The 14,117-nt window shown below is 32.7% G+C and overlaps 2 protein-coding genes and 1 long non-coding RNA gene across 9 annotated transcripts; 1 reads left to right on the forward strand and 2 right to left on the reverse strand.

Moving 5' to 3' along the window:
* Positions 1 to 47: 47 nt before the first annotated feature.
* On the reverse strand, positions 48 to 10,659 carry LOC109151298. The gene is made up of 3 exons (XR_002049283.1): positions 10,647 to 10,659; positions 5,940 to 5,945; positions 48 to 128 (listed from the first exon to the last, which is right to left on the reverse strand). It is a non-coding gene; the product is annotated as an uncharacterized LOC109151298 (long non-coding RNA).
* On the forward strand, positions 1,418 to 5,090 carry LOC109151295 (mevalonate kinase-like). 7 transcript variants are annotated; one of them, XR_002049282.1, is made up of 6 exons: positions 1,419 to 1,681; positions 2,390 to 2,633; positions 2,733 to 2,986; positions 3,124 to 3,537; positions 4,053 to 4,221; positions 4,922 to 5,090. XR_002049282.1 is itself a non-coding variant. In XM_019299232.1 (5 exons), the coding sequence occupies exons 1-5, from the start codon at positions 1,549 to 1,551 to the stop codon at positions 4,169 to 4,171; spliced, it is 942 nt and encodes a 313-aa protein (XP_019154777.1). In that variant the 5' UTR covers positions 1,418 to 1,548; the 3' UTR covers positions 4,172 to 4,404. The 7 variants fall into 7 exon arrangements, 2 of the variants coding, with proteins under 2 accessions (XP_019154777.1, XP_019154776.1); XR_002049279.1 differs by having other exon boundaries at positions 4,927 to 5,090; XR_002049281.1 differs by lacking the exon at positions 4,922 to 5,090 and adding an exon at positions 4,491 to 4,805.
* On the reverse strand, positions 7,169 to 10,608 carry LOC109151296 (transcription factor bHLH120-like). Its single transcript, XM_019299233.1, has 3 exons — positions 10,239 to 10,608; positions 9,006 to 9,359; positions 7,169 to 7,424 (listed from the first exon to the last, which is right to left on the reverse strand). The coding sequence occupies exons 1-3, from the start codon at positions 10,584 to 10,586 to the stop codon at positions 7,332 to 7,334; spliced, it is 795 nt and encodes a 264-aa protein (XP_019154778.1). The 5' UTR covers positions 10,587 to 10,608; the 3' UTR covers positions 7,169 to 7,331.
* Positions 10,660 to 14,117: the final 3,458 nt, after the last annotated feature.

Consider the following 14,117-nt stretch of genomic DNA (forward strand, 5'->3'; position numbering starts at 1 on the left):
AGTATTTTGATTATTAATATGTTAAACAAACAGTAATAAACAACAAGGCCGTCTAGCTCAGTTGGTAGAGCGCAAGGCTCTTAACCTTGTGGTCGTGGGTTCTCGAGCCCCACGGTGGGCGTTTTGTGCTTTTTCCTTCCAACCGATTCCCCCAAAACTAAGCCCTCCACCGATGACTGATTTATCGCTCACCATAATATGTACACTAATACACGTACGTGTGTATTTCAAATTCATCACTATTTCTCACTAAGCATTTTTTGAAGTTGTTTTCTTTATTTTTTTATTTTTTTTTGGGCTACTCAAGAAGAAAAAATTCAATTAAAAATATCATTTTGATCAAAGTAAAGAATGTCTATTTTGATAAAAGGTATTTTTCATGATTCCTTTTGTCTTAACGTTAGAGCTGTTAAAATGGACCAAACTCGTGGGATTAAAACCCTTTAGTATGATTTTTAAGTGGGGTTGGTTGGATAAATTTTCAACCCGACCTTACTACCCATACTTGTTTAGCATGTGAGGTTACATAGGTTGGTTCATTTAATCTGATTTTTAGGAAGTCTGGGTTAGATAAATTTTCAACCAGCCTGTATAAGTCGTCATTCGAAGTTTATCCAAATATATTTCTAGTTTAATTGGTCAAATTTTATCTTGGACTAGGGTCCACTTTAAATTGTGGACCATGGTTCAAAACGACATTTAGATCGATGAGAATCTACGAACTACTGCATAAATGCACACAATTTACTCCATGAATACACATAATTTAATACTTCAGGTGCACAATGCACACAATCTACTCTAGGAGCAGATTGTGTGCATTCGTGTAATAAATTATGTGCATCCATGCAGGTTCGCAAGTCCAAATGAGAACATGATCTTTTTATAAAAAGTGAGGACTAATCTTAGTCATCCATCAGGATTCATTATAGTTGAGGGTTTTAGTAAAAAAACACGGGGTCAGTGTTACAATTATTGCAAACTTGAAAATTTAGTAATTGTGAGATATCCCAGCCTTTGATTTCTCAAGATGGAGAGTGTGGATGTGTCTACACTTTTTACCGAGAGAGATGTTCTCACATGAACCCTCCCCTATATAGCACGCAATCTCATATTTTAGTGCATAATGCACACAAACTACCCTTGTAATAATTTTTATGCATTTATGTGGATGCTTATGTGCACCTATGTTCGTTCGCAGGTTCTCATTTGAGCGTTAATATATATATATATATATATATATATATATATATATATATATATATATATATTAATAGAAATAAACAAAGAATAAAAAGTTGATTTGACCAATAGAATAAGTTGTACATATATTAAAATATTTCCTTTTATATAATATAAGATAAGATAGTAATATACTAATATATTATATATGTTGTAACGTGTTTAAAGTTGAATTGCATGTCCATTTTGGGAGTGAATTGGGACAGACAGATACCGAAGCATACTCATCAAATTACCATAAACGGACAGCTCTGTAGTTCTACAAAGTAGGCAAGAGAGAGAGAGAGAGAGAGAGAGAGAGAGAGGATGGAGGTACGAATAAGAGCACCAGCAAAAATCATACTGGCCGGAGAACATGCGGTGGTGCACGGATCCACCGCCGTGGCGGCTGCCATTGATCTTTATACCTATGTCTCTCTGAGCTTCCTTTCTCCCTCCGGTAACCAGTAATACATCGCAACACATCTCCTAAAATGTGTAACTTTGAACTCTGTAGTGTTTACGATTGAATTCAATTCTCAGAGATTGATTTTTTTTAATAAATTAATTTTCTGCTTCTTCATTGTTGCTACTTCATTATTAGGTCACCCTAAATTGAATCTTAATTAGTTGTATTTGGGAATTTAACTGAATTATTTTCATTCTTATTTTATTAAGCATGACTTTGGAAAGGTTTGAATTCGAGCTTCATTTTCTTGTTGATGAACAAACTTTCATTTTCGAACATCTTCATTACTTTTAAAAAGGATGAACCACTTGTTCGGTTGTTCTTGTTTCAAAATTTGCACCATTTGACATTGCTTCATGTGATTAGTTTGCGTTAGGGTTGACCAATCTACATGTGACTAATGAATATGAAGGGTTATAAGACTTCTCACAAGTCATGCAAACTAATGCAAGTTTTGGATGCAAATAACATTTTTCTTTTAGAAGTGGAAACATAAAGCCAATTGCTCTTTGTTGTTGATTAAGATTAGAGTGAATTTCATAAATTAAAGGTTATGGAATTGCAATGCTCTTAGTATTATTATCAAATACTAATAGGATTTTTGGCTACTTTTATTAAAAAAAATTCATTTTCATGATACATAATTGAAGAATCTGAGTCTTTTCATTCTACTTATTGCATTGGATGCTTTGGGACCAGAAAATGATCAAACACTGAAACTCCAACTTAAGGATGTGTCCTTAGAATTTTCTTGGCCAGTTGCAAGAATTAAAGATGCTTTTCCAAATCTTGATAGTAGTGTTGCTTCCTCTCCTTCATCGTGCTCATTGGAGACACATAAATCAATTGCTTCTTTGGTGGAAAAACAGAAAATTCTTGAGGCCAATATTGGACTTGCATCTGGTGTCTCGGCTTTTCTCTGGCTGTATACCTCTATTCTTGGGTGTGTAACTTTGCCTGCCTTGTGAACCTTGTTGTTCTCATTGTTTAGCAAAGTCATTTATGATATCTGAATCTTGTTCTTCCTTATTTGCAATATCAGATGCAAACCAGCAAAAGCAGTTGTTCATTCTGAACTCCCTTTGGGAGCAGGTCTGGGATCATCTGCTGCCCTCTGTGTTGCACTCTCAGCTGCCATGCTCTCTTTATCAGATTCTATTAGTATAGATTTCAGCCAACGAGGCTGGCAAATATTTAGAGACAGTGATCTAGAGTTGGTAAACAAGTGGGCTTTTGAGGGTGAAAAGATAATCCATGGGAAGCCATCAGGGGTTGACAATACAGTAAGCACATATGGTAAGTGATTGCAACTATTCTGGTGAATAAATTAGTTATTCTTTTTCTCATTGATGCAATGTTTTCCCTAATGAGTACAAAATGCTTCAACTTTAGGATCATAGTACCTATGCAACTAATGGATTTCATGTGAACAGGGAACTTGATCAAATTTAAGTCTGGTGATTTGACACGCCTCAAGACTAACATGCCAATCAAAATGCTGATCACTAATACAAGAGTTGGCAGAAATACAAAGGCATTAGTTGCTGGTGTCTCAGAGAAGACAATGAGGCATCCAAGTGCTATGGTTTCAGTGTTTAATGCTATAGATTCCATAAGCAATGAATTAGCTACCATTATCCAGTCACCTGTTGCAGATGATCTTGCAATAACTGAGAATGAAGAAAAAATGGGAGAGTTGATGGAGATGAACCAAGGATTGCTACAGTGCATGGGTGTAAGTCATTCTTCAATAGAAACTGTGCTTCGAACAACAGCAAAGTACAAATTATACTCCAAATTAATTGGAGCTGGTGGTGGAGGTTGCGTTTTGACCCTGCTTCCAACTTGTATCCTTTCTATTATCTGCTCATACATGCCATGCGTGCCTTTCCTTTTACTCTAAACACTTTATTGGTTTCTTTGCAATTCCAACTTGTTTCTTCCCCTTAATGACATTCTTTGGATCTGAATTTGTTTGTATTGCATAGCATTTTTGCTTGTGTATATATCTTTATCATGTAGATTGACCAGGGGGCTAGTACTATATCGTTAACAAAATGTTAGTTTTAACTCCTATTAAATATTTGCTTCCATCTCAAAAGCTTTCACTGTTTTAATAGTTATGTTCTTTTAAATCTGTTTTTTTATCTTTGTTTTATTTTAGGACTCAAAAGGGTAGAAATCAATGACAAACAAAGTGCTGTTAAATTTGAATATGAAACTTCACCCTAGATGTCCATGCATCATTGTAATAATATTTGAATGAAATCCCCCAAATGCATCTTCCATGTTATTTGATCCTATATAGTAAATCGAGGAAGTCCATCAGAATATAGTATATTGTTTCCCTGACAAGATTCAGTGCTATCTGGGACAGTTATAAGTAAGGTGATAGCCGAGTTAGAGACATGTGGGTTCCAGTGTCTAATTGCCGGAATTAGGGGAAAAGGCGTTGAGGTTTCTTTCGCTAGATCTTCGTGATCATACATATGCAGATCGACACTTCAATATATCTTACGGCTCAAGATTTGGTACGCAACTGCATCTAGTCTAGAATCTAGAATAATATATGTGGTGTTACTATAGTTTCTCCATGCTTTCTTGACTTTAGCTCCAGTTTGTATTTTTTTCCCCCAAATATTCAATTCTTCAATTTGAAACCACCAAATCAATTTATCTAATAATGTTTAATAAAGAAATTTGTTTTCTTATCATATCCATTCTTTCACGCTGGTTTGGTCTTAAGATTGCATTAATATTATTTTCTTCTTATTTTGGGTTGTAATTGGTTGAATCTCAGATTGTTACGAAATGCATACTGATTTTGCTATTTTACTAGATTTAGAATTTCACTCAGTGGATTAGTGAGTTGGTGAAGAATTGAAATAGTAGATGGCAGAGAAAATGACTAGAAGCAGAGGTGAAGCTAAGATATATTAAAGCGGGGGTGGGGTTTGGGTGATATGTTTAGCGTTGAATGGCTAGCCTGCGCGCAAGAGAGTTCATTAGTTCAAACTCACATTTTTTTAATATGGAGCAAAGACTCATTCCTCCATTTTTCTAACTTCATCAGTTTCATTACTTCTATATGCCACTTTCGTTCATACTTTTGTAGAATAACAGTTGTGTCTAGTAACTTTTTTCTAGATTTTGTGCTACATTACTTCTAAAATACATTTTTCTTAAACTTTACGGTGCAATAAGAGGGGTTTTTATTTTTTATTTTTTAAGTACAGCTGCTTCCATTGAGGATTTGAGGTAGTTGATTGGTCATACAGAAGACATTCTCATCTTTCTTATATTTGTATGGAATTCAAGTAGTTGATTCTTCTGAAAGGTTCTATCTTACTAGTCTTTGATCACTTTTAATCTCTTATGATGTTTTAGCTTTTTTGGTGATAAAACCCTTCTGCATTGTTCTGCCTTCTATTAAAACATTTATTCTATCAAATCACCTATTTTGCTGTGAACATCTTCTATTAGATAGTTTCTTTTTACAAGAAACCTTTTATGTTAGACTATTTCTTTTGGAAGTAAACCTCTTTTGTTTGCTAACATCTTCCAAACATATTTGTTTTTTTGTTTACTAACATCTTCCAAAAGTGAATTTATTCAGAGAGTAAACATCTTTTATTTTTCACAAGTCTTCTACTATATGAGACTATTGTTTTATATCAAAAAATATGAGACTATTGTTTAATTGAGGTCTTTTATTGACATCACTCTTGCCAAGAGAAGTCTTATTTCTTTCTTTGCTAAATCTTCTACCATTGCAGATTTAAATGAAATAGAAATGGTATAACTATAAATAAGTAGAACTTCGAATGACCGCTTTACACTTTTACAGTTACTTTTATGCGCTTTTAGAGTTTCTATTGTGCTCTTTTAGAGATTTTGAAGTGCACTTTTAGCATTAATATTATGCACTTTAAAATTTTTTGTAATGCACTTTTACAATTTCAAATTTTCCCTTTTATAGTTTCTTCTATACACTTTTAGAGTTTCTGTTATGCACATTTAGATATTATATTGTGTACTTTTAATGTTTATACTTTGCACTTTTAGATTTTGTATTTTGCACTTTCAGTGGTTATACTCTACAGGTTTAGATATCATATTGTGCAAAACACTTTGTACTTTTAAATTTTGTATTGTGCACTTTTAGTGATTATAGTATTATACTATGCACCTTAAGAGGTTATATTTACGCACTTTTAGATATCATATTGTGCACTTTTAGTACTTATACTTTGTACTTCTAGATTTGTGTTTATACTGTACGCTTTTAGATTTTGTATTGTGTACTTTTAGAGTTTTAGCGTTCATATTCTACACTTTTAGATTTCATATTGCGCTTTTTAAGTGTTTATACTTTTAAAGTTTTTCTCTTGTACTTGTAGATATCATATTGTGCAACCTCTTTTTAAGAAAACAAAAGAGAGGATCACCTAAAAGCAAAACAAAACAATTTTCCTGTCCCTCGAAAATGATCATGTAAAAATAGTTGTTCATATAAGAAATGAGGATAAATCTAGTCATCCATCTCAAAATAATGCATGCATTGCATCGGGATGAGATCTATACTTAATTTTTTTTTTTTTTTTAAATGTGATGACTATTTTGTTAATTTGTAAAACTTTTATTGCATAATTGAAGATAAAAATAATACGGAGTATCATTTTGAAAAGAAAAAAAAAAAACATAAACTGTTTTGAAGAAAAACATCATTTTTTGCAGAAACCAGTTAAAGTACATATGAATTCAAATGAAAGATGCAAACATTTTTGTAAAGTATAGAAGCTTTACTTTACATCATTTTGGAAAAAAATTGCATATTTTTGAAAAAAAACATCATTGAAGAGAAAAATCTGCACTGTTTTAAATTAAATACACATGATGAATACCTAGATACACATTGTTTTGGGAAAATTATGCATATTTTTATACGTATTTTTTAGAATAAATATTTATGGTATAAACATGGATTTTTGTTTTTAATTTTTGGGTTAGACTGGACTGTCAAGTGGCGTACCTGAAGTTGGGTAGTTCTTCACCCAACCATTCTTATGTTGGCTGTGTCCTTAAGGATTGCAATACTTTAAAACGACATTTTGATTTTATGTCGTTTCATTATGTCCCTGGATTAGAAAACAAGTTTGCTCATACTTTGGCTAGAGCAATGTTGTCTCAGAGATCAAAAATACCATTTTTTCAAAGATTTATATTTGACTCAAAGTTCTAATCATGTATATGTATATTTTAAACTTAGGGATTTTACTTTGTATAAATCGACCAGCACTATATCATACATTATATTTATATGCTAATAATGTCAAATATATATCTCTTCACTAAGCACTAAAACATCAACTTTGAGCAAGTGATAATACCTAGCACGTAGCATGTATACAAGAGCGAGAATACGATGATGAGAAAACAAATTAAAGTTACTACTTTTAAGAAAGATTTGAATTCATGTTTACTTGAAGAGATATGTAACTTAATTACCAATAAGTGACACCTTAAACTCCATTTGGAAACATCATTGACAAAACTCTAGCTTGAACACTAAATAGATGGATTTTGTAAACAAACAAACAAACAAACAAATAATTGAAAAATGTAGTGCCTAAAATAAAATTCATGGGATCAAATTATTGGTGATATTAATTGTAATTCTATGAGTCACCTTTTGCCGCAGCATTTGAAGATCAACACTTGTCTCTTGACTACCCTGCAAGAACATAATATAAATTGTAAAAGCTTGAAGAAGCACAACAAGAATCTACAACTTGAATGATTTTATTAAAAAAAAAAAAAAAAAAAAGAAGAAGTACATATTAAGGCATGCGCATTATATTATGACTATGTTTGGTACACCTGCTAGCTAAAAAACTAGTTAAAAGTTGAAAGGTGAAAAGTTAGTAGCTAATAAGCTAACTAATTGAAATTAAAATGTTTTTGGTAAATTTAGTTGTTGAATAAGTTGATAACTGTAAAAGACATAAAAGGATAAATTGATATATTAGAATTTTGATTAATGAATGGTAGGTTGTGGCATTTTTATAAGTTAATAAGGATTAAAAAAAAAAAAATTTAAAAGTCAATAGCGTATTATTTTAAACTCTTCATGTTTAACCAAACAAAGCTTATAACTTATTTGTAATTTAAAATAGAGTTAATTCCAGCAGAGATCGCCTTTTGTCTTTGCTGGCAATTCCAAATTTAGTTTCAGACTATCATTTTTGTCCTTTAATATTCCGAATTATCATATTGTGAACACTTATAATTCTACTGATGACATTTCCCGTGAAACCCTATTTTAGGCAATACATTTTCGTCTCAACAATTTTTATTTTATTTTTTTCATCTTCAACCATGGATTGCACCTCCTTCATCCAACTCTTGTCTTCATCTCCTTCACCCGAAAAGCAGTCACAGAATCAAATAGAAACAATAGTCATTGGTTGCATACTTCTTACAAGCAGAAGTACGTGCTTCCTAATAAAAGAACTAACAACTCAATTGGATAGTCCTTTGCATAAATTACAAATACAAATCAATAATTAAAATTTCACCAAAGCAACGAACAAAAATATGAATGTTTTTTAACCAGACCATACACAGATACCTTAATGGCACTTCCTAGTAGTGATCAACCTCTATTTACAAAAATTTGTCTATAAAAATAAACAAAAAAAATTGCCACAAAAAAAAGGTTAATTTTACTTTCAGGTCCAAAGTTAGAGTTTGTTCTGCAATTGTTACCCCTCACCCTTTGATTGAATCAATTTCGTAGTAAAATTCAAGACAAAACTTAATCAGACTGACTATCGAGAGAGCAAGTATTGAAGAATTAAACCGTGCAAGTAAATTAAAGCATATATATACAAACATATATACTTTGGCAACATAGTCGAGGTAAGCAAACTTGAATGTGATGCCGAGGCAACGGAAGAGAAGGGAGACAAGTGAACTGGCGTGAGAGAATGTGTTGGGACCGGGTGAAGGAGATGATGTAGATGAAGACAAGAGCGAGTGAAGGAGGTGCAATCCACGACTGAAGATGAAAACCGGAAAAAAAAAAAAAAGGAAAAAAAAAATGAAGAGACAAAAATAATGTTATTGTCTAAAATAGGGTTTCACCTGAAAAAATCATTGAAAGGACAAAGTATTCAAAATATGATAGTCTGAAATGTTAAATGGAAAAAATAATAGTTTAAGACTAACTTTAGAATTGTCACCAAAGATAATGAACATCCGCTTAAATTAACTTTTTTAAAATAAGTTTTATCAAATAGAGCCTGTATTGTACCTCAGCTTGGATGGAATAGAGAAGGTTTCCCTCAACTCTACAGCAGAAACAGCTAACTGCATCAAGCCCTTCTTCATGAAGTAGTTCAAGAACACATGATACTCCAAACCCTAGTTTTGATGGCCCACAATTTATCAAAATCTCAACAACACCCTCTCTGCTTGACTGGATTTTGACCATTATTGAAGGTGAAGTGTCTTCACTCCTTGTGCTAATAATTCTTACTTTATTGGGATCTGAAATTACATCCCTCTTTAGCTTGTCTCTCTTGGCTTCTAATTCTCTAATGCTCTTCTGCTTCTGCTCTATATACCTCACTGCCTCCCTAACATGATCAGATATTGAACGTTTCCCCTACCATTAAATTAAGAAAAGGGAATTGAAATTGATACGAATCCAGACACTAATTAATAACATAGTAGCGTACTAGGTCGGGAATTCAAACCCCCTTTCGTATGAAAAATCAATGTGACCAGCACTTTGTCCCTTATTTGGATCGGCCGAGTGCGAATAAGTATTAGTCTAGTATGATACGTGCTTAAAGGCGCCTCCTACAGGGTCTGCTCAGGACACCTCATGGCCTGAGATACCCTAAACCTGAGGGCTCCTCATCAGGTTGCATAGTAATATCTGTTCAAACATACTTTCTCAACCTAATGAAGCAAACAGAGTCAACAACGCCTCTACTAAGGTTCGATCTCATGACCTCCCACGTGGAAGAGATCACTATGGCCCTGTTTGGTAAAAAATTGGCCTATAGGTCAATTTTGGCTTATTTGACCACTATTAATTGTTTGATTTAGTTAAAATATCAATACAAATGTTTGGTTAATTAGCTTTTTGCAACTCCAAAAGGCTAAAATTCAAAATGCTACTCCAAGCAACTTTTTCAATTAGCTTTTTGAGAAAAGAAATTATACCAAACAGCTATCAGCTAACAGCTAATTTACCAAACACTTTTCTACAATTAGCTAATATTATCAACTATTTATACCCTCTAATTAACACAATCAGCTAACAACTAACAGCTATCAGCTAACAGCCATTTTACCAAACAGGGCCTATATGTCATATGAGCACAAGGTGCTTGGCTTGGAGATTTGAACTTAAGCATTTGCTAGGATATTACTTCCACATTCAATTTTTTGACCACTGAAGTATACTCTAAAAATAAAAACGAGCGCACACAAACACACATATATTATTGTAATAGAAAATGAAGGAAAGCCAAACCCTAAGGTATTCAAGAGGGAGTTCATTGCGAAGGGAAGCATAAAGGGTAGCCATTTCTTGTCTTCTTCGCCTTTCAATCTCCCTATGATCAGCTTTTCTTTGCTTGTCACCCTTGGCATTGCTGTCACCTCCAACGCCACCATTGCCGGCCGCCGGGGACTCCGGCAGCTGCTTCTTTCCCTTTCTGCGTCTCCCCGCCTCCGCCTCCGCCGCTAACGGCACATCTGGATTGAGTAGCGGCGGAAGAGAGTGTTGTTGTTGGAAGACAAAAGAAGGGTCAAAGGGCTCAAAATAATCATCATCATTAAGTTGTAAAGTAAATGATGATGAAGGAAAAATGTTGTCCATTTTGGCCTATTCTACTCATTCCTAAAGTGCATATAAATAGACTAATTAAATTAGGTAAACAAAATAGGAAAAATCTTGAGAGCCGGTGACAAATTATTGTGCGGATCATAATTCAGTGTTGTGTGGACCATAATAAAAAATACATACATTTTTAATATATTAAAAGTACATTATTTATTTACACTACTGCAAATTATGGAATTTCCAATCATCTGAAAGTGATCTTAAATCAAGTCGAAAGTCTTGTTCCGACCACTTTTGGTATCCAGAAAAACATTTATTGCTATTTCCTACCACTTTTTACTTTCAACTTGATTTAAAATTACTTTCAAGTGGTCGGAAATTCCATAATTTCCAATAATATTACTGAATATATATTATACAAAATAATATACTTTCAGTACTCAAATAATACTTTTTTTAAATAAAATATACATTTTAATATATTATAAGTACATTATTTGATAATATGATTCACACAGTTTTATGGAGTATGGTCTAAACAATAATGATTGAGAACTGGTGAAGGTGGATGATAATGGGCCTCTCTTGTCGATATTTATTCTAATTCGCAACGTGGAAAATTGTGGTGCGCTAATTGCACGCTGCCACTTGGTATTAACCTAATTAAAAATATATGATATCATTAAAACATGCACAATATCTCATTAAATAATTATAATAACACATTGCAGGGTGAAGCCCTACACTTGCCTAAAAAATTTTACTTTAATAATTTCTTAACTCTTCATATCATATCAAATCATAAAAAAAAAAATGTCAATGGACCAGTCTAATCATGTGCAACCGGTGTGATGACACATATTAGAGGCCCTACATATATATATATATATATATATATGCGCGTATGAATCATTATTTGTATACTTAGGGCATCCCAAACGGGGATTTTGGGGAGATTTTGAAACAGCATAATTTTCTTTGTCAAGCTTTTTACAAATGAGAAGACGAGATTTTGATGAATTCTTCTTCTTACACCAGCTTAAAGTGTCTATAAAGTGTCCTTCCACTTGCATAGTTTGATGTGACTCCATAAAATGGGAGAAGATTGATGGTTTCGGCCCCATGTGGCTGGGATAGGATTCAATTCCTAAAATAAATAAATAATTAAAGAGTTAATACCATTTGAGGTCCTCCGAGTATAGTGGTTTTGCCACGTTTAGTCCTAAACTTTCAAATCGACCATTTGTGGTCCTTCGCCTTTTAAATTTAACCATTTGTGGTCCAAGTTAACCACCAATGGTCCTTCAACTATTAAATTTTGACCAACCATGGTCCTTTTAAGAGGACTACCACTGGTTAAATTTCGAAACTTGAAGGACCATGAGTGGTTAACTTGGACTATGAATGGTTAAATTTGAAACTCGAAGGACTACAAATGGTCAATTTGAAAGTTTAGGACTAAACGTGGCAAATCCACTATACTCGGAGGACCTCAAATGGTATTAACTCATAATTAAACTATGGAGACAAAATAGTGGGTCTACAAAAAGTTGTGAAAAAACTTAAAATTAATAGGAAGAAGAGATTTTGTGATTGGGTGAGATAGTAGATAATGAGGTGGATGTTGAGGTCCACAAAAATGTGGAGTAAAATCCTCAACTATTGAGGATGCCCTTAGTAATTATGTTTATAGAGTCCATGAATTCGTTTTAATTGCAATTGGAAATAAAACTTGAGAAGAAATTGATTGATATTGAAAATTTGTTGTAGAGTTCACTATACAACAAATTTAATACTGAATTTATGATGTTAAAAGTATAGAAACGACTTTGTATTATTGTATATAGTTGTGTGAATATGATATGAATGGAAATTAATCAGAGCATAATACAAATTTAATATAAAAAAAATATAGGCCAGGTGTGTGAATGTCCGAATGATATCAATCTCTCCATTCTGTGGATGGAAAGCCAACCGATTTGGTCTGAAATGACGTGCCATTTTGAAGTAGTTTTCACTTTTCATTGAAATGATAATAGTACTGTACCCATAACGGCTTTTGTTTTCTTTGTTTTGGTGGGTAGATATGTATTCTTAAAATATTAAAGCTTTTAATTCAAAATTATTGAACATGTGCTTAAAACTTGATTTCACTACTACAGTAATATATAATAGTATAATATTACGGAGTACTTACCAAGAAATAAAATAATGAACGAGATGTAGAGAAAATAAATATTAATAAATATTAAAACATACATACACATATAATTGAAACATGTGTTTCATCTCAACTAATAGTTGGATTATATATATTATATACTCAACACGTCCCCTCCCGTCAGCCGGTCGATTATTTTTTGATGGGCGTCAAGCAACACGTAGACCATAATTTTTTTATCGGGTGACGTGAAGATTTGAACCCATGACCTTTGGCATAGATTGACATACCAAATTAAAGCATGCGCTTCATCTCAACGGAAAGTCTAAACTAATAGTTTGATTGCACATTTATGTTTATATGCTAGTATTTTTTTTTATGCGCGATGCACAAAAAATATGTGTCAATATTAGTATTTTATATTAAAATTTTAAATTTATTTAGATTTTAGATATTTAAATTATTGTAAATAATAATAATGTAAAACATTTTTATAAATTTGATATTTATATTTTAAATCTAATATATAATTTTTTTTGGGTATACCCTGGGTTTCCACGCACTATCGGACACCGTGACTAATCCCCTTGCTGAATTATAGGCACCTCTTTTGGGTGGGACAGCTGGCTTGGAGATTTAAGGTGTTCCATTCCCAAAGCCAAGGATCGAACTCTTGACCTTTGGTAACTCCAATATATAATGTTTATATATTATTATTATTTTTCCAAGAGGCTGAACCCCAACCCTAAGGGCCCCCCACACCCCGATCCGACAGAGCATTTGGGAGGATGTATATATTATTATTATTGAAGAAGATAAGAAAATATAAGGTGAATGCATGTGCATGGTAATAATAGTGGAAAAGATAACGGAAGTTATAACGGTATATGTATATTTGTCCAAAATATTGTAAAGTACAACTTTTATAGCATAATGTATTAAAAAAAATTAACGAAAAAACAGACATAAATAAAGGGTATAACTTTCATTCACATTTATTATGTTTTTAGATTTTAGATTATATATGCTCAACACATATCATTATGTCAACTTAGATGGATTCATTCTGGAAAATTATAATTTATGTCCATCACAAATATAACAATTATCAATATCACCCCTGAATTATTAGTGGTGTAAATGTTTTCCTTCAATTTTTAAAACATGACATATGTTGCCCCTCCCCTGAATTATTAGTGGTGTAAATGTGGTTATCTGTCATTTTCTCTGTTCGAAGACCACGTTTTTTTCCTACAATTTCCTTTCTTCATTTGTTCTCTTCCAGCTGACAACAATATAATGTTTCTCCTTCTTCCTATTAGGGAATGGATGGGCAATATATATCACATTTTGAAAATTAAGGAGCAACATTTATACCACTAATAATTCAAGGGTGACATTAATAA

Source organism: Ipomoea nil, unplaced genomic scaffold (genome assembly GCF_001879475.1).
Source record: "Ipomoea nil cultivar Tokyo-kokei standard unplaced genomic scaffold, Asagao_1.1 scaffold2283, whole genome shotgun sequence".
In the NCBI taxonomy this organism is placed as follows: Eukaryota; Viridiplantae; Streptophyta; class Magnoliopsida; order Solanales; family Convolvulaceae; genus Ipomoea; species Ipomoea nil.

Excerpts from the sequence above, each read along its gene's own strand:
- LOC109151295 (XM_019299231.1), top strand. The coding sequence starts at position 1,549 with ATGGAGGTACGAATAAGAGCACCAGCAAAAATCATACTGGCCGGAGAA. Across the intron at positions 1,682-2,389 it reads GAGCTTCCTTTCTCCCTCCG|AAAATGATCAAACACTGAAA; the intron begins GTAACCAGTAAT and ends CTTTGGGACCAG. Across the intron at positions 2,634-2,732 it reads CTGTATACCTCTATTCTTGG|ATGCAAACCAGCAAAAGCAG; the intron begins GTGTGTAACTTT and ends TTGCAATATCAG.
- LOC109151296 (XM_019299233.1), bottom strand. The coding sequence starts at position 10,586 with ATGGACAACATTTTTCCTTCATCATCATTTACTTTACAACTTAATGAT. Across the intron at positions 9,360-10,238 it reads TCCCTCTTGAATACCTTAGG|GGGAAACGTTCAATATCTGA; the intron begins GTTTGGCTTTCC and ends ATTTAATGGTAG. Across the intron at positions 7,425-9,005 it reads TCTATTCCATCCAAGCTGAG|GGTAGTCAAGAGACAAGTGT; the intron begins GTACAATACAGG and ends ATGTTCTTGCAG.